This window comes from Sus scrofa, chromosome X (assembly GCF_054392235.1).
Source record: "Sus scrofa isolate SSC_HxYL_T2T_F1_AM1 chromosome X, Sscrofa_HxYL_maternal_Yorkshire_Landrace_v2.0, whole genome shotgun sequence".
In the NCBI taxonomy this organism is placed as follows: Eukaryota; Metazoa; Chordata; class Mammalia; order Artiodactyla; family Suidae; genus Sus; species Sus scrofa.
In genome coordinates, this window is record NC_139401.1 from 16,742,951 (window position 1) to 16,761,842 (window position 18,892).

Sequence of the window (18,892 nt, forward strand, 5' to 3'; positions counted from 1 at the left end):
GTTACCAGTTCACAAGTAGGCAGGAAACCTAAACTGACTCAATCACATCTAGGAGAGATGCGTGTTGCCTCAGTCACCACTGGCAGCCATCTGACAACTCTGAGCAAGACCAGCCTAAAGACAAGGCAGACACACAGGAGCCCTGATTATTCCATGCCTGGAGTCTGCCCAGCCTCTGCACTACCTATTACCTGAGGTGAAAAATGTCCTTATTGTTTGGGCTGCTTTCAGTGAATAATGAGAGGGAATTTCGATTCTTTGCAGTCAAAAGCATCGTAATTGGTACACCAATTAGTCCTGGTACAGACAAGATACATTGGAGGGAACCCATGCTTCTCATGTGTCAATCTCAACAGTAACTCCTCTTGGTCATGTGACACCAAGCTTCATGGTCAACGTAGCTTCCGAGAGGCTCCCAAACCAAGAATCCATCATGTGATACCCAGAGACACACCCCTATCCCACGAGGCATTTGGTTCACAAGATGCAAGTACCCTTTTCCCAAGCTTGCTAAAATAAAGGGCAGGAGGTTAAGGATAAAGATGACAACTTTATCTTGATCTAGGAGACAGCAGCTAGGGTAACAGAGAACCCTGAAACATCCCATGTGCAGATACTTTGGAAAGCCAAGACCAGAGTCTCCCCCCGCCCCCACCTGTCCCCACCCCCTCTGGGAAATGTGGCACTTCTCCCCCCAGCCCTAGGGACACCAGGCTGGACCCCTCTTCCAGAGGCCCGCTTGTAATCACTGGGGCTCCTCGCACCAAGCATCTATAGTCCGCAGTGAGTCAGCGTGAAAGGCATACCTCATAGCGATGTCTGTGTCTTTCTTCTATGAAAGGAACGTCCCCGTAAAGTTTCCCTGTAAAGTATGAAAGTGAAATTAATAGTGGAGTAACCAGCTTTGGAACCACATCCATGGCATATGTGGGGGTGGGATCTATTTGCTCTCTATCCATCTACCGCGGGGCTAAAATGACCTAGATTCTAGACGGTGATCTACATTTTCTTTTCTTACAGGACAGCAATTGCTTCTGTGAAACCCTGAAGCAATTCCCAAGTAAGGCATCAGCACCGCATAAAGGGATGCCCGCTGTTAGGCAAGCCCACCAGGGACCCCGGCAGACATGCCCTCCTTTTATACACCCGCCTGCAGGACTGAGAGCCCCGTGATGTGGGCACCATCACCTCTGCACAGATTCCTAACGGGGCTCATCTTACCCAAGAAGAAAATGAAACGCAAGGAAGGGAAATGAAACCAAAGGACGTGCCCGAAGCCCCGCCCCACTGGCGACACAGTCCTGCGCGGAGCCCAGGCTGCCCCGTGCTTCCTGCACTACGCCAGCCGCCTCTGTGGTCGCACGGCACTGGCCACGCGGGCTTACACTCCGCCTTAGACATAATGCCTTCCCTTTGGCTAAAATGTGACCTCTAGGAATTTACGCTAGAAAACAGAAACGAGGACGGCGATTTAACCACGAAGTGATCCACTGCGTTATTTAGCGGCGGACGGTCGGCAACCAACATCCCGCCAGGGATGGAGGGCTGCCGGAAGGAGGGAGGGCACGTCGGCACCCGCAGCCCTCACCCAGGGGTGGGGGGCGGAGAATCCCGCGTGGGGCTCTTGGACAGGCGCGAGCGGCTGCAGACCACCCCCCCCAGGGGGCAGTGTCCCAGGCATGGTCGGCTTGGCCATGGGCATGGTGGCTGGTGGGATGCCCTGTGGCAGCAGTGTGAGGTGACAGGAGCAGGCTCCGTGGCCAGACACGTCTCCCGAACGGGCGCCCCTGAGCACATGGAGAAGCGGATGGCCAAGTGCCAAGTGGCGAGCAGGCGCAGGGGCCACGACAATTCCCTGGGCACCAGCCCTCACACGCAGTCCCCAAGCACGCAGCCAGGGGAGGAGAAAGCCCACCGATGGTGCTGGAAGCCTTGGCCAAACTCCAGCAGAAGCAGGAGCTGGGCTCGATTCCACAGGCAGGGGATTTTCAGACTCGCCAAGACGTCCTCAGGCTGCAGAACGGGATGTTTCAACCAAGCGAGACTGAAGGCATCTCACTGGAGATGTTGACTTGGATAAACAAAACGCAAACCGGCTGTCCTCTCCTACGAGACCGTGTGATCAGTTATCATGACTGAACTTCTAGTTGCAATCCTGTCCATACAGAGAGAGCTCCCTGGTGGCGACGTTAATATGTCTTAGAAGAAAACTGGAAAGAGTGGGGGCAGGGAGCTCCTCTGAGAAAACTGCAACACGGCACTGACGGGGGGCATTCAAGGCGGAGCCTTTGTACTCAAACGTTCAGTTCATAAAAATGAAGGAAAAAAGGGAAAATGATAGCATGATAACGCCCAGTTGGAAAAACGAGATAGAAACATAATATTATGAAGTGACAAGAACAAGCGGTTCGAGTATCTGAACCTACTTGGAGAGGATTCTGACTCCCCTACGACTCTCTGACTTTGTCATTGATCTTTTCCTCCAAAATTTCCTCCTCTCTTCCTTCATTAGCACAGATGACTAAGCAAATCCAATAACCGAGCCTGCCATCATTAACAGAGGTGATGAGGAAAACGGGAAAATTAGGATATAAGGAATTTACTGAGCAATTATAGTTGAGTCATTGGGACTAGCAGGATCTCAGGCGAACTTTTGAACCTGTGTGCCTTGTGCTTGCTGCCTGGCTTAAGGCAACCTTGGTGTTTGCTAAGAAATCCCAGAGGGATAACAGAGGAAGGCGGGAGGTGTGGTGACTCTGGAGCCATACGGCCTGGATTTTTTTTTTTTTTTTTTTTTTTTTTTTTTTAGGGCCGCATCCGTAGCATATGGAGGTTCCCAGGCTAGGGGTCGAATCAGAGCTGTAGCTGCCAGCCACAGCCACAGCCACAGCCACAGCAGTGCAGGATCGGAGCCGCATCTGCGACCTACACCACAGCTCACGGCAACAGTGGATCCTTAACCCACTGAGCGAGGCTAGCGATGGAACCCTTATCTTCATGGATCCTAGTCGGATTCGTTTCTGCTGTGCCACAGTAGAAACTCCCATACTGCCTGGATTTAAATTTCACTGTACCACTGAATGGATTTGAGGCGTGGACAAATTACTTCAGCTCTCTGCCTCAGCTTCCGCATCTGTAAAATGGGGGTTATGAGAGTATCTGCTTGACGGGACTGTTGTGAGGATTAAATAAATCAAAATATTTGAACTACTTACAACAGTAAGCCACACATTGCTATTGTTATCTCTAGATTATGAAATCCAAACAGAAAGAATGGAAGCTAGAATATAAGTTCTACAAGGTAAGACAAGATCCCCCCAATTCTTGAGACCTGGGTCTAGCATATAAGCAGGTACTCGATACCTATGTATTTATGAATGAAGCACATATATATTATAGATACTCTGTGTGTGTGTATATGTAAATACACACATACAGAGAGAATGTATATGGTACATGATGAAATACTTTCAGAGTTTGGGAAATGTTTTATACTCTAAAATCTCTCTTAATCACTGACAAATCTATCAAGATTGAATTTCTGATAGAAAAGTAACCTAAATATCTATCAACAGATGAATGGATAAAGAAGATGTGATAGCTAGATAGATGTAATGGAATATTACTCAGCCATAAAAAAGAATGAAATGCCATTTGCAGCAACAAGAATGGACCTAGAGATGATCATACTAAGTGAAGTGAGTCAGAAAGAGAAAGACAAATGACATGTGATATCGCTTACATGTGGAATCTTCTAAAAATGATAAAAATGAACTTACATAAAAAACAGAAATAGGCCCACAGACAGAAAACAAACTATGGTTACCAAAGGGGAAAGGGAGGCATAAATTAGGAGTTTAGGATTAACACATATACACTACTATATATAAAACAGGTAACCAACAAGGACCAACTGCATAGCACAGAGAACTATACTCAGTATCTTGTAATAGCCTATAAAGGAAACGAATCTGAAAAAGAACATATATATATACGTCTAACTGAATCACTTTGCTGTACACCGGAAACTAACGCAACATTGTAAATCAACTATACTTTAATTTTTAAAATTTTTTAGAAGAATTTATGAAATTAATCTATTGCCATATCCATGAAAAAAGAAAAAAACCTGAAATTTCCTTTAAAACTATATGTTGGCGGAGTTCCCTTATGGCTCAGCAGGTTAAGGATGTGGTATTGTCACTGCAGTAGCTCTGGTTGGTGCTGTGGCACAGTCCATGGTCTGTAAACTTTAGCATGTTGTGAGGGCAGCAAAAAAAGAAAAAACAAAAAACAAACTTTATGTCAAGAATCAGCTCAGGATGTTATCAGGTGAAAACACTTTCAAGTCTAAATAAAACTAAGAGGGCTCACTGCAGGGCCCTGGCACCAGGGATTCGGAATCAGCTGTGCTCAGGAGAGGGCCCAGGATGCACAGGGAGTCACTGGCAGGAACCATTGAGCCACAATGTCACCGAAAGTGCTGTAGGGGGACAGTCAATGACAAGCGAGATGCTGGATGCTGCTGCCTGCAGACTGCATCCAGATGTGGAGTGAAAAGACAGGGGGAGATACAGCAGGTTGTTAGGAGCGTGGCTCTCGATGGATTTACTGAGCACACATGCCATGCCGTGAGCCTCGGCAAAGGGGGACATCCCCAACAATAACAAAGTGACATGCTCTTCCTTTCTGTCCTAGTCTTTTTAGAGACAAAATAAAATAGAACAGAGATGAACTGCACATAAGCTTAACGCTCCCTTAAGAAGTAAGTGCCAGCAAAGCTTTACAGAAAGACGACTGATAAAGCCTTAACCTACAAAACGCAACCGAGCAGGACCCTGTGGGGCTCCTGGGCACAAAAGCATTTCTGTGTCCCCCATTTCTTGTTCTTAGGAAGTGGGCCTCATTCAGCCTCCATGGCCTCCCCTGAGTTCCTAGGGACAGGTTCAGACACTTGCTGACCAGGGGAGGGAGGGGACGCAGGGATGAGGCAGGAGCCGTCAAGCAACAGCGGCACAGCCTTGGGGCAGGATCCTGGTTCCCTCTCAAGGGATACACATGACAGAGGAGCTTGCACACCTAAGACAAAAGCGGTATTCCTCAGGCTTCTTTTAGAAATGAATACTCAAAAACTGAACAGTTTAGAGCCCTTCCTTGTTCTTCTCCCTGACTTAATGGCACCCTAAACGCAGTCACCCCTCAGTTAAAGATCAGGCACCCTGAGCATAATCGCCTGTGGGTTAAAGACGATGAGCCCATGACGTTGTCCAGGAACCTTCCGAGTTGGTTCTCCTCTCTGATCAGTGTGCCCTTCTCGCAAGTGCTGTTACTCTAGTCAGTAACCCAGAAGACCACCGTCGTGATCGAGCCGAGGTCTCCCGACTCCAGCTCTGATGACTAAGAGGCCCCTAAGAGAAGAATGCATGTTTCTCCCAATCCCGATTCCTATCTGAAAGTCTGGTCTTCTCCTTTTTACTATAAAACGCCTCCCAATTCTTTGCAAGGGGAGGGGCACAGTCTTTAGGGCATCAGCCTGCTGCGACCCTCCTTCGCCTGGTAAAGCAATAAAGCTCTTTCTTTCTCCTTTACGCAAAACGCTGAGTTTCAATTTGGCACCAGCAGACAGAGGCCAAATTCCAGCCAAAAAAATACTGTCAGTGGAGGCAGTAAGACACCAAAAATACCTATGACAGGATCATCGGTATCAAAAACACCGCCAAATCACCCACCTCCCTCTCTAAAGCGCTTCTGGGTAGAGTCTGTCTTGTATATAATTTTATTTAACCCACCTCCTGCCAAGCCCCTCCCTCGGGGAAGTAACCCTAGCATCTGAACTTATCTTCTCTCTCCTTTTCAAAGCCAAAATCCCTCCCCACCGCCGAACAAGCTATACAAGCTAAAAGATGGAAGCGACCCAAAGGTCCAAGGAGAGATGAGTGGATAAACAAAAATAGTATATGCACGCAATGGAATACGGTGCCGCCTTAAAAAGGAAGGGAATCCTGATACACGCTACCATATGGATGAGCCTTGAGGGCCTGATGAAATCAGTCAGTCACAAAAAAGCAAATATTGGGTGACTCCATGTCTACGAGGCACCCAGAGTAGACAAATTCAAAGAGAGAGAAAGTAGAACGGCGATCATGGGGGCTGAGGGAAAGAGGAGTCGGGCGTTGTTGTGTAATGGGCAAAAAGTTTTAGTGTTGCAAAGTGAAAAAGTTTTGGAAATCAATGGTACAACAATGTGAATATACTTACTACTGAATTGTACACAAAGAAATGGGTGAGATCATAAATTGTGTGTTTATGTGTATGTTGTCGCAATTAAATTTTTAATTTTATTTTATTTTTTGGCATTTGAGTAGGCTTTTACTTTTTTTTTTTTTTTTTGTCTTTTTTTTTTGTCTCTTCTAGGGCCACACCTGCGGCATAGGGAGGTTCCCAGACTAGGGGTCGAATCGGAGCTGTAGCCACCGGCCTACGCCAGAGCCATAGCAACACAACAACATGGGATCCGAGGTGCATCTGCGACCCACACCACAGCTCAGGGCAACGCCAGATCCTTAACCCACTGAGCAAGGCCAGGGATCGAACCCACAACCTTATGGTTCCTAGTCGTTAACCACTGCGCCACGACGGGAACTCCTACTTTTGTATTTTTTGTAGCTCTTGCCATTATCCCTCCATCTCATCCCTAGTTCTCTTATGAATAACTACAGTAAACATTTGGTGACTACAGCAGTCTGACATGGAGGGCTATTGTGTTTCTAGGTGACAGCAGAGGTGAGTGGGTAGAGAGCAACTTCCAGGAACATCCCTTTGGCTAAGAACCATGAAACCTCATGCCTAAAATCACAAATGCTGACATGGACTATCAAAAAGCCCAATTCTGATATCATTTACAGAATAAATTAACGGAGGTGAAAAGAGTCTCTTATGACCCACTTGATTATGCCACATTTAATTCCTAACTATGACTTAACCCTTCTTTTTTTCTTGGCTGCACCTACAGCATGTGGAAGTTTCCAGGCCAGGGATCAAACCCACGTGGCAGTTGCAAGCTGTGCCACAGCCGTGGCAATGCCAGATCCTTAACCTGCTACACCAACATGCGACCGTCCAACACATCTTTCTCTCTCTCCCTTTCTTTCTTCCTTCCTTCCTTTCTCTCTCTCTCTCTCTCTTTCTTTCCTGTCTTTTTGCCTTTTTCTAGGGCCACTTCCGCGGCATATGGAGGTTCCCAGGCTAGAGGTCTAATCAGAGCTGTAGCCGCCGGCCTACACCACAGCCGCAGCAACACCAGATCCGAGCGTCGTCTGTGACCTACACCACAGCTCATGACAACACCGGATCCTTAACTCACTGAGCAAGGCCAAGGATCGAACCCCAAACCCCATGGTTCCTAGCTGGATTTGTTAACCACTGAGCCACAACGGGAACTCGCCAACACATCTTTAAAAACAAAACTGTTATGGCATGGAAACAACTGCATATTCTATAAGATACACATGCATTATTTGTTGAAATTTTACAAATATGAAAATCTCTTCTGTCTTTGTGCCAGTACCATATGGATTTGATGACTGTAGCTCTGTAGTATAATCTGAAGTCAGGGAGCCTGAAAATTTTTAAAACTAAAAGTTATATAGCCCCATTCTTACCCCCACCACTCCCTCTTCCTCTCGCCCACCCTTTATCCAAACCCCCCATCCCCACCCTTTGCAACTGGGCTCTTGTTTGTGTTCGTTCACTGAACTGCTCTCTAAAACCCAGCAGATCTGTCCTCATTTGGGACCCCCTGAGTAATGCCCCCTTCCCCGATCTGTGACCTCTGCTCTTCTCTGGACCCCTCTTGCCCTGCCGACCTGATCTGCATCCTCAAGTGGGGACACGCGCCCAGGATCACACCCGCCCTTCCTCTCCCACTTTCACTCCCCTGGAGGCCATCAGCCATATGTCCCCATTCTATACCTCCTCACCCTTACTTGGGCTCCACATTTCCTATTTCCACACGGCTAGAAGAAATCACCCATAGCATGCACAAGTCGTAAATTCACTACCTGATGGCTTCCTTATCTCTTTCTCTTAGTAGAACTGCCTTGCTTTTGCACATTTTTTAACGGCTGCACCAGTGTTAATTTGACTCACCTAGACTCACTCTCCCAGACCCTGCCCTGTGCCAGTTAGGAGCTAGAGCTCTTTCTGCACATGCGAGGATTTGCCAACGTTTATCTAATTCAGAGATCCCAAGAGGCTGCCCAGAGCACAGATTTTTGGTGTATTTGGCTTACATAGTGTTGGAAGACTCAGCACTATAAATTTTTAAATAAGATGCCAACATTGAAAAATCAGGAGACTTCTCATAAAACTCTGGATTTCCAGATTCTCTTAAAAATTTAGAAGACCAGCAAGAGTGACTCCACAGTTTGTGCAACTATCAGTGTAGCAGTTACTCCTTTGATGGGTTAAGTGCTTGTCGATTTGCCCCAGTCCCCACAACTCCCTATTGCCTCTCTAACTCTGAGGCCCGGTGTAACTGCCACTGATTGTTGAGCTCAAGCCAAGGTATTTCTCACACTTGGCTCTTTGACCCATTCACGTTCCCAATCTGGTCCTAGTGACCCAGATGCTCAGTCCAAGGCTGATTCAGTGCTTGAGACCCTTCTCAAGCCAAGCACTAGTGAGTGAGTGAGTGAGTGAGTGAGTTTTGGCTGTGTCCACAGCATGTGGAAGTTCCCAGGGCAGGAATCGAACCTGCCCCACAGCAGTGACCTGAGCCACTGCAATGACAATGCCAGATCCTTAAGCTGCTGCGCCACAAGAGAACTCTGCCAAGCACCCGTTTTGACTGGCTTTCAGAAGCCAGAGGTGAGCTCTTCCCTCCCTGCACCCCTGGCTCTTCTCCCACAAGACAGTCCTAAAACCTGCAGAAGCCTCTCCTGGGGCTCTGGGCACAAGGAGGCTCAGCTCTGGGAGGTGTCTGGGTTTTTCCATCCCCTCTTTGCTTAAGGTCCAGCCATTCAGTAGAGTGAGGTGGTCAGGACGTTTAGGCTCTTGGAGTTCCTTTGTGGCTCAGCAGGTTAAGGATCTGGGGTGGTCACTGCTGTGGTTTGAGCCCTGGCCTGGGAACTTCCATATGCCACGGACCATGGGGGAAAACAAAAAATTTCAGTCTCTGAAATTGGCTCGGTGACTTTCTATTTTTAGGCCCGCAGGTGCAGCATATGGAAGTTCTCGGGCTACAGGTTGAATCAGAGATGCAGCCGCCGGCCTACACCACAACCACAGCCACGCGGGATCCGAGCCGCGTCTGTGACCTACACCACAGCTCAAAGCAATGTGGGATCCTTAACCCACTGAGCGAGGCCAGGGATTGAACCCACGTGCTCATGGATACTAGCTGGCTTCTTAACCTGCTGAGCCACAAGGAGAACTTCTCTCAGTGACTTTCTAACAGGTGACTTCACCTTGCTGCCATGCGGTTCTCTTGTTTAAAACTCCGCCGGGTCCCAGGGGTGCTGAGACGGACAACTCAAAAGATGCACACACCATGTCCTAGTGACCACTGGCTTAGAAAGTGCACAGTCTGGGCCGGCCGCTAGCTTTCTCCTGCTCCATTGTGTACTTTTGGATTTTAACAGATCATTCCCTTATTTTTTATAAAATATCTCATTAAGTATCAAAACTCCCCCCTTTCCCTATTTTTATTTTTGTAATCGGCTTTTATCCTAATTTTCTATTATGAAAATGCTAGTTTTCTAGTTTGAAAATTGCTACTCCTTGCCTTGAACTGCACCGTCACATTCTTTTCCATTGCTTGTATCTCTTTTTTTCTCCCCCATTTAGAATTGTGAGAATTAACACGTCTTTTCTATCAAAGGAAGCCTTGATTACTCCATTTTGTTCCTGCTCCGTCTGAGACACCCTCCTCTGCCCTCCTCTTCCCCTCTCCTCCCAGGAACAGTTTGTTTCAAATCAGCGAACCAAGAAGAAGGTGCGCCCTGACCTGGCCGATGGGAAGGGGACAGATACACCACCAATAGGGGGGGGTCTTTCTTCTTCGTGCGCTTGCTTTTTGAGCACCCGCGCCCTCCTGCAGAAGTAAAGAGCCTTGTCGAGATCTCCCCGGGTTCGTGTGTCTCACTTTCCGACACTGACGATCCAAGCCGAGGTCGCTTTTCCCCAACAGTATTCTCATCCCAAATTTAAAAGCTCTTTTCTTAGATTTTATATATTCTACTGCTGGACCACATTAGCAGGTTGGGGAGCCAGGAAACCAGAACAGAGGGGCTGGAGAACACCTGTAAGACTGCCTGCACGCACCCCCCCGCCCCCCGCCCCGGCCCGTTCCTCTGCTGGCCTCTCCCCTCCCACCACCCCCGTGGGACCTTACTCTTAACCTGGGCCGCTGACACGTTTACCCCGAATTCCGACACAATCGCAGGTCTATACGGTAAATCCTCCACATTCGGGATCCGAACACCACACTGAATGGTGCTTTTCTGTGCCAGGCGCTGTCCTAGGGACCCACACGCTTAACGGATTTAGTGCTCGCAAGACCCCCAGGAGGCAGCAGCTATTCGCACGTCCATCGTCCAGATGTGGGACTGGAGGGGGCTCTCCAGGGGCTGGGCTGTTAACCACGCCCTGAGCTGCCCTGGGGGCAAGTGCTCAGGTCAGAGCCGGTGCAGTAAGGGGGACATAAATGCCACGGACTGTCCCCGGGGCGGCTGGCTGGCCGGCTCCCTCCTCTGCCAAGGCGCAACACACTCCTTACGCGTTACTGTGGCGCAGGCCTTCCCGCGTCCCTAAATCCCTGCCGACCTTTCAAACTGTTTTGTAAATCACCTCATTAACCCGGCCAAGGCTTTCTGTGTGGCGTGGGGCTTTTTGCCTTAAACTTCCTGACAGTCTAATAGCACGGGGAACTAGAAGCTGTTTTTCTCTATCAAGGCTCGGATAAGAGATAAGAAAGCAAAAGCAATTTTCTAGCCTGAAATTTGCTCCTACTTATCCCCATTTCCTTCCTTTTTTTCAAACTTGGGATTGAAGCACGCGGCATTTCCAATGCCCTGCACCTTACCCAGATCATTAATACAGGGGCTTACTCAAGGCCTTACTAAGAGGTCCCTAGCCTCTGTTTTCTCTCTCTCTCTCTCTTTTTTTTTTTTTTTTTTTTTTTTTTGGTCTTTTTGCCTTTTCTAGGGCCGCTCCCACGGCATACGGAGGTTCCCAGACTAGGGGTCTAATTGGAGCCGTAGCCACCGGCCTACACCACAGCCACAGCAACGCCGGATCCTTAACCCACCGAGCAAGGCCAGGGATCAAACCCGCAACCTCATGGTTCCTAGTGGGATTGGGTAACCACTGCACCACAACAGGAACCCCGCCTCTGTTCTCTTAGAACGAAAACCTCTCTCTCTCACAGGAAAGCAGAACCAAGCATTCAGTCAAGCTCTTCTCTCAATTATGAGGAAACACAGAGGAGGTCCCCAAAAGGAATTAAGCCTTTTCCTAAAGCATTCGATTGCCAGCTGCCGGCGTAGCTTTGCTGGCCTCCTGCAGCCTAGACTCCGCCACGCTCACTGGCTCGCTGCAGGCACCACCCTGAGGAGCTCTCCCCGGCCTCCTCCGCCAGCTGACTCACACTGTCCCCGTGTCCTCTGCCCTGAGGAGGAAGGTCACCTCAGAACGTGGACAGGAAATCACCAGGGCCTGGTCTCCAGCTGCATGCACTGCACGGCGGGCGGGAGAGTGGGGGCACCGAAGTCAAATTCCTTCCAATACCTCATGCTGCATCTGGCACTGGACCGGACACCCTCGGAGGGCAAGACGGCAGGCACTGGCTTTTAGGGACCCCACACCCAGCCCAGGCTCAGGAGCTGGCCCTCTCCCTCTTCTGCACCCGCCCCCTTCTGCCCGGCGCGTTCCTCTAATTCTAAAGGCAAGGGTGCTGGCTTGGAGAGAAAGAGAAAGGCTAAGAAGGAAGTGGGGAGTTCTCGTCGTGGCGCAGTGGTTAACGAATCCAACTAGGAACCATGAGGTTGCGGGTTCGGTCCCTGGCCTCGCTCAGCGGGTTAACGATCCGGCGTTGCCATGAGCTGTGGTGTAGGTTGCAGACGCGGCTCGGATCCCGCGTTGCTGTGGCTCTGGCGTAAGCCAGAGACTACAGCTCCAATTCGACCCCTAGCCTGGGAACCTCCATATGCCACGGGAGCGGCCCAAGAAATGGCAAAAAGACAAAAAAAAAAAAAAAAAAAAAAAAGAAGGAAGTGGAAGGGAGTTCCTGTCGTGGCTCAGTGGTTAACGAATCTGACAAGTAACCATGAGGTTGCGGGTTCAATCCCTGGCCTTGCTCCATGGGTTAAGGATCCGGCGTTGCAGTGAGCTGTGGTGTAGGTTGCAGACGCAGCTCGGATCCCATGTTGCTGTGGCTCTGGAGTAGGCTGAGGCTACAGCTCTGATTTGACCCCTAGCCTGGGAAACTCCATATGCCGCGGGAGTGGCCCTAGAAAAGGCAGAAAGACAAAAATAATAAAAATAAATAAATAAAAACCACACTTAGCACAGACAAAACCTACTGCCTTTCCTGGGTGTCTCAGCAACATGTCCAGGGCCTGACCCATAAAAGTAAACCCGGAGTCTGGAATGTTTTGGAAACACTATCAGACAAGTTGTCAGCTGCACCCTGAGCAAGCTTGGAGCCTTGTCTGAATTGCTTTGTACTTTATTACGTTCCCAGCTCTCACACTCAGTCGAAAGCCATAAGCAAAGTGATTTCTGAAGTACTAAAACTCTCTCCGGCTCCCCTCTCACCTGAGCCTGACCCCCTCCATCTCTATCCACACTTCATTCTAGACTTCTCACTCTTCAAAGCACCCCATTTAATACGTCACTGCTCTGTGCTGTATCCCCCTGATCTTCAAATGTCATCTAATCAGTTAATCAACCAGGTAAAGTGCCACTATAAGGAGATAAGTCCTAGGAGTTCCCCAGTGGCTTAGCAGGTTAAGGATCTGGCATTGTCACTACGATGGTTTGGGTTCGAGCTCTGGCCCCGAAACTTCTGCATGCCATGGGTGCAGCCAAAAAAAAAAAGGGACACGTCCTATCCTCTATGTTCCCAGATAAGATGTGTGTGTGTTTTAAATTAAGGTATAATTGCAATAAATATACAGATCTGAAGGGTTTGATGAATTTAACAATCCTGAAGTGTGGGTTTAAAGAGTTACATTTTGAAGAGAGACTGAATGGTGAGCAGTGCAGCAAAAGCTGTGCGTTGCAGCAGAAGACTAGAAACAACGTGAGAAGAGCAGCAGGGGCCGTTCCCCGACCCATGGTGAACTGCTTCACCTCTGGGCCATCCGCATGCTCTGCTGAGCAACACAGAGGCCGCATCACATGGCTTCTGAAAGCCCTCTTGGTCTTCTTCTGTCACTAAACAGGATATTCCAGCAGGCAAGTGGACACGCGGGGAGAAGGGCAGCAGCCTTGTGGCCTCTGCCTCGGCCTTCATTCAGCCTGTGCTTCTTGTGTTTAGACGAGAGTTCTGTAAGCCGCGGCCACCCTGAGGCAAAACGGGATTCCCCTGGCTGTCTTTGTTCAGCCCTCACACTGAGAATGGTTTTTACATTTTCAAATGGTTGGAAAAAAAACAAAAGAAAAATAGTATTTCATGATGCACGAAACTTACATGAAATTTACATTGCAGTGCCCATAAATAAAGGTTCATTGGAACACAGCCATGCTCATTCATTTACATATTTGCCAATGGCTGCTTTCACCCTCCACACAGCGTTGCATCAAAGACCATATGGCCCCAAAGCTGAAAATATTTACTATCTGGCCCTTTACAAAAAAAGCTTACCAACCATAGCTTTTTTTTTTTGGCTACACCTACAGCATGTAAAAGTTCTGCTTCTTCCATTCCAGGGCCAGGAAGGGCCTGAACCTGTGCGATAGCAGTGACAACACTGGATCCTTAACCCACTGAGCCACCAGGGAACGCTACCAACCCTTGCTTTAGACCATCTAGGTAAACTCTGGGCTGGTATATCTCTCTTTTCCCATCTTGAAGTGCGAGTGAAGAGTTCAGGCATGGGCAGCGTACACACAAGGAAAACAACATCTGGAAAGGGAGAATTTCCACTTTGCAGAAATGAAAAGAAATGCAAATTACAGTACAATGATACAAGGCCCTTTTTGTTCTTGTTAAAAGAGCAAAAAGAAAAACAGTAAAATTACTGGCAAAAGGACTAGAGAAAGCAAGAACATGATGGTGCAGTTAACATCTTTATGAACTGGTTCACCTCTTTCAAACAATGCAGCAGAATTATCAAGTCATAAAAGCATTCATACCCTTTGATAAAAGAGTCTGACTCCTGAAAATCTATCCTAAGCAAACAATCAAAAGGACAAAAGAACATCGGGGTCAAGGTGTTCACATCAGCATTTTTCTAATAAAATGCCAGAAACAACCTGAAATGTTTACCCATAGGAAATGAATCAGTATATTATGGTTCCTTGACTCAATTAAATATATGTCCAAATAATAGACATGAAGGCTAGATACATGAAAAAGTTTGCTACTATAACAGACTGTATAAAAACTAAGGACGGGAAAGTGTAGAGAAGACCATGAATATGCAATTACTAATTAGAAATGTAGTTTAGAAAAGTGTCTTATTTCTTTTTTTTTTTTTTTTTTGGCTTTTATTCATTTATTTTTTTGGGGGGTTTTTGTCTTTTTAGGGCCACACCTGCAGCATATGGAGGTTCCCAGGCCAGGGGTCTCATCGGAACTACAGCTGCTGGTCTACACCACAGCTCAGGGCAACGCTGGATCCTTAACCCACTGAGCGAGGCCAGGGATCGAACCGGTAACCTCATGGTTCCTAGTCGGATTCATTTCCACTGTGCCACAATGGGACCTCCAGAAAACTGTCTTATTTCTAAAGAGCCCTGAACCAGCTCAGGCAATTCACATGCTGTCCTTAGTCCTTTAATAAGGAAAAACCTCTGAGGACAAAGACGACACACACATACAGAGAATGCAGGACGACTGAGCCTCCAGGGACACATGTCTTATCAACAGAGCATATGGTGACTGGTCATTCGAACTTTTGTCCAAATTGATTTATACGTATAATCCTCACTTTAGAAAACTCGAGTTCAACTCATTAAGTTGTATACATGAAATAAGTACAGCTTTTTGTATGTCAATCATACCTCAATAAAATAATTTTTTAAAAGAAAAACCAACAATGAAATTCATAGTTTTCAACAGTTCCCTGGTGGCCTAGGAGTTAAGGATCTGGCACTGTCACTGCTGTGGCTTCAGGTCACTGCTGCAGCGTGGGTTCAAGCCCTAGCCCAGGAACTTCCACATGGTGCGAATGGGGCCGAAAAAAAGAAAAAAGAAAAGACCATGAGCATGCAGTTAATAATTAGCTGAAGGGCTAGAGAAATGTGGTTTAGAAAAATATCTTTTTTCAAATGGCTCCCCACGTGCTGCCATTAGTCCTTTTATTTAAAAAAACCCTCTGCGGAGTTCCCGTCGTGGCGCAGTGGTTAATGAATCCGACTAGGAGCCATGAGGTTCGGTCCCTCACCTTGCTCAGTGGGTTAAGGATCCGGCGTTGCCGTGAGCTGTGGTGTAGGTTGCAGACGCGGCTCGGATCCCGCGTTGCTGTGGCTCTGGCGTAGGCCATAGACTACAGCTCCAATTCGACCCCTAGCCTGGGAACCTCCATATGCCACGGGAGCGGCCCAAGAAATGGCAAAAAGACAAAAAAAAATAAAAATAAAAATAAAATAAAAAAAGCCTCTGCAAAGACGAGACACACACAGAGCAGGCAGGACGGCAGTGAGGCTCCAGGGACACACTTGTGATAAACAGGGCCAATGAGGATTAGTATATAAACAAATCAATTTATACCTAGAACCTCCACTTCAGAAAACTCAAGTTCAATGCCTTAACTTTTTAACGTATGACTGTATTGATTTGTGAAATACGTACAGTTTTTGGTATATCATCTTGCCTCCATAAAATTTTTAAAAAAGAATCCAAAACAGTGAATAGTACACTTTTAACACCTCTATGAATTGTATGATGTGTAAGTTATATCTTAATAATAAACTTGTTCAAAAAGTTTTTTCGGAGCAGGCAAAAGATGTTTAAGCAACAAGCTTTGGTGGTGTTGTGTTTAAGATTCATAAAAATTGGAGTTCCCATCGTGGCTCAGTGGAAATGAATCTGATTAGTATCCATGAGGACACAGGTAACTAACTGCTGGCCTTGCTCAGTGGGTTAAGGATCCGGCATTGCTGTGAGCTGTAGTGTAGGTCGCAGATGAGGCTCAGATCCTATATTGCTGTGGCTGTGGTGTAGGCCGGCAGCTGCAGCTGCAATATGACCCCTAGCCTGGGAACCTCCATGTGCCGTGGGTGCGGCACTAAAAAAAAAGACCAAAAAAAAAAAGATGTATAAAAATCACCAAAGCTACTTTTATGTCTACTGTAAAGAAAAACAAATCCTAAATCAGTCTTATTTCCATCAAGACAGATCAAAAATTTAAATATATTGAACACAATCTCTTTTTAAAAAGCCTAGTATGATTATAACTGAACTTCTATAGCACATAGAATTTTAAAAGTTGAAATGTCTCACTAACCATTTTTGCCACTGAGACCACTATTTGAACAAGGTTTCAAAGCTTCTGGAAATATGTGAAAGCCAAAGAATCATTGCTAATACCCATGAAGAAAAAAACTTTTATATTCTTAAAAAAAAAAAAAAAAAAACGTTACTTAGAGAACAATGGCTTCTCATCCAGACAAAGTAAGGAAATGTGTGCACTTTGAAACATCTCCTTTTTTTTTTTTTTTAGGGCATATGGAAGTTCCCAGGCTAGGAGTGAAATTGAGCTATAGATGCCAGCCTACACCACAGCTCATGGCAATGCCAAATCCCTGACCCACTGGGCGAGGCCAGGAATCGAACCTGCATCCTCATGAATACTAGTCAGATGTTTCCTCTGTGCCACAGTGGGAACTCCTGAAACTTTTCCTTTTTAAATTTCCTTCTTGCTAGGAAGCTTTCTATTCCTTAGAGACTGTTTATTAGCCTTAAAGAAAAAGCTCATATTTCTAGTCTTAATCCCCTTTGAGCAAAGAAGGCATTTTTCTTTTCTTTTTCTTTTTTTTGTCTTTCTGTCTTCTCTAGGGCCGAATCGGCAGCATATGGAGGTTCTCAGGCTAGGGATCTAATCGGAGGTGTAGCCGCCAGCCTACGCCAGAGCCACAGCAATGCAGGATCCGAACCCTGTCTGCGACCCACACCACAGTTCATGGCAATGCCGGATCCTTAACCCACTGAGCACAGCCAGGGATCGAACCCGAGACCTCATGGTTCCTAGTCAGACTCATTAACCACTGAGCCACGACAGGACCGCAAGAAGGCATTTTTCTAAGGTACTCTTTTAACTTTACAGGAACAATGCTGGACACCCAGGATCCCTGGGTCCCCTCCTGTGCAGTCAGCCCAGGGGGGCAGGAAGCAGGGCTGGCATCTGTCCTGGTCGCCACTGTACTCCAGAATTGAGGACACTGCGTACAAGGCAGCACAGGCACTCAGATGTATTTATTAAGTTGCAGTGAGGGCTTTGGCATTGTATTAAGTTATTCTCATAGCATATGCTAATCTAGGGGAAAATGTTCCACAGAAATTAGAATCACCTTATTGGGAGTAGAAGATCAGCCAGTCTCAGCTGGTGAAGCACTACCTCCGCCTCCCCGGCTGGAGCTGCTGCGGGGCAGGGAAAGGGACTTCTGAGCCCTCCGCAAGAAGGTCAGAAAAGACGGGCTCCAGCCAGGGCACAGGGGCCGGGGCAGTGAGAAGGAGCATTCACGTGTGTTCTACCAGCGCTTCCAGGGAGAGGAGTGGGGCAGCAGAAGGCCCAGCCAGGGAGGGCACAGGGGAGCAAGTGAGAAGGGGCAGAGGCTGGCAGGGCAGGACAGAGGGGGACAGACGGACGGCAGGCAGGCTGTGGCTGGTACGGTCATGCGAATGACACCCGACACGCACTGTGTTATAAAACAAACCATCGGAGACACTTACTTAATATTGAATTTTCAGTTTTGAAAACCGTTCTTCTTATTCCCAGCCTCATCGTTCCTCCCAAATTGCCAGGGTTGTGTTCCGGCATGTCAATCACCTTAGAAAACAAAACAAGACCGGTTTTGCCATCTTGTAAAAAATGTCATTTCCCCAGATTCAAGCGTGACCTTTAGGGGAATGCTCACTGGGTAAGGATGTTCCCTAAACAATAAAATCTGATGGTTTCTTCCCATTTTCCTATTCAACTACGGTCACGCTTTTCTACACTTCTCACGGTGTGCTGCCTTTTCGTCTCTGCTTCTCATCTTTCATTCAAATCACAGGTAAAAAAAAAAAAAAAAATGTATCGGGAGCATCTTTATGACCTTCCTCCTGTCATTACTCAAACTGTCAGTTCCAGGCAATGTTCACACTTCAAGTTCTGGCCTTCTAGGACCTTCTGCTTTGGTCTTTACCCATAATAACAACCCTCTCCTACTGCCCACTTCATTCCCCAAAGATTTTCCACGGGCAAATCTGTCCATTCTGGAAAAGTAAACCAAAAGGACAGCCATCCCCTGGGATCCATGCGGGATGAGTTCCAGGACCCCTGCAGGTACCAAAATCCTCGGATGCTCCAATCCCTCATATAAAACAGCACAGGACGGTCCACTGGCAGTATTCATGAATGCCGAACCCATGGACTCAGAGGGCCGGCTGTACTTATTTCTAGAAAATCATTTAGAAGGATTCCTTTAAAAAAAAAAAAAAAATCAATCGGAGTTCCCATCTCGG

General features: G+C 47.3%; 1 protein-coding gene across 8 annotated transcripts in view; it reads right to left on the reverse strand.

Annotated features, from left to right (window-relative positions):
* CTPS2 (CTP synthase 2) overlaps positions 1-18,892 on the reverse strand; it is a 131,118-nt gene that overhangs the window by 28,073 nt on the left and 84,153 nt on the right. For 6 of the 8 annotated variants that reach the window (XM_021080709.2, XM_021080708.2, XM_021080707.2 and 3 more), the window contains 2 exons: positions 18,119-18,215; positions 807-862 (listed from right to left, as the gene is read on the reverse strand). In XM_021080709.2, coding sequence (XP_020936368.1) covers positions 807-862; positions 18,119-18,215 — 153 coding nt within the window. Of the gene's footprint in view, positions 1-481; positions 863-14,685; positions 16,301-17,381; positions 18,216-18,892 lie in introns of those variants that run through there. The other 2 variants (XR_014835783.1, XR_014835784.1) reach the window with 2 other exon arrangements.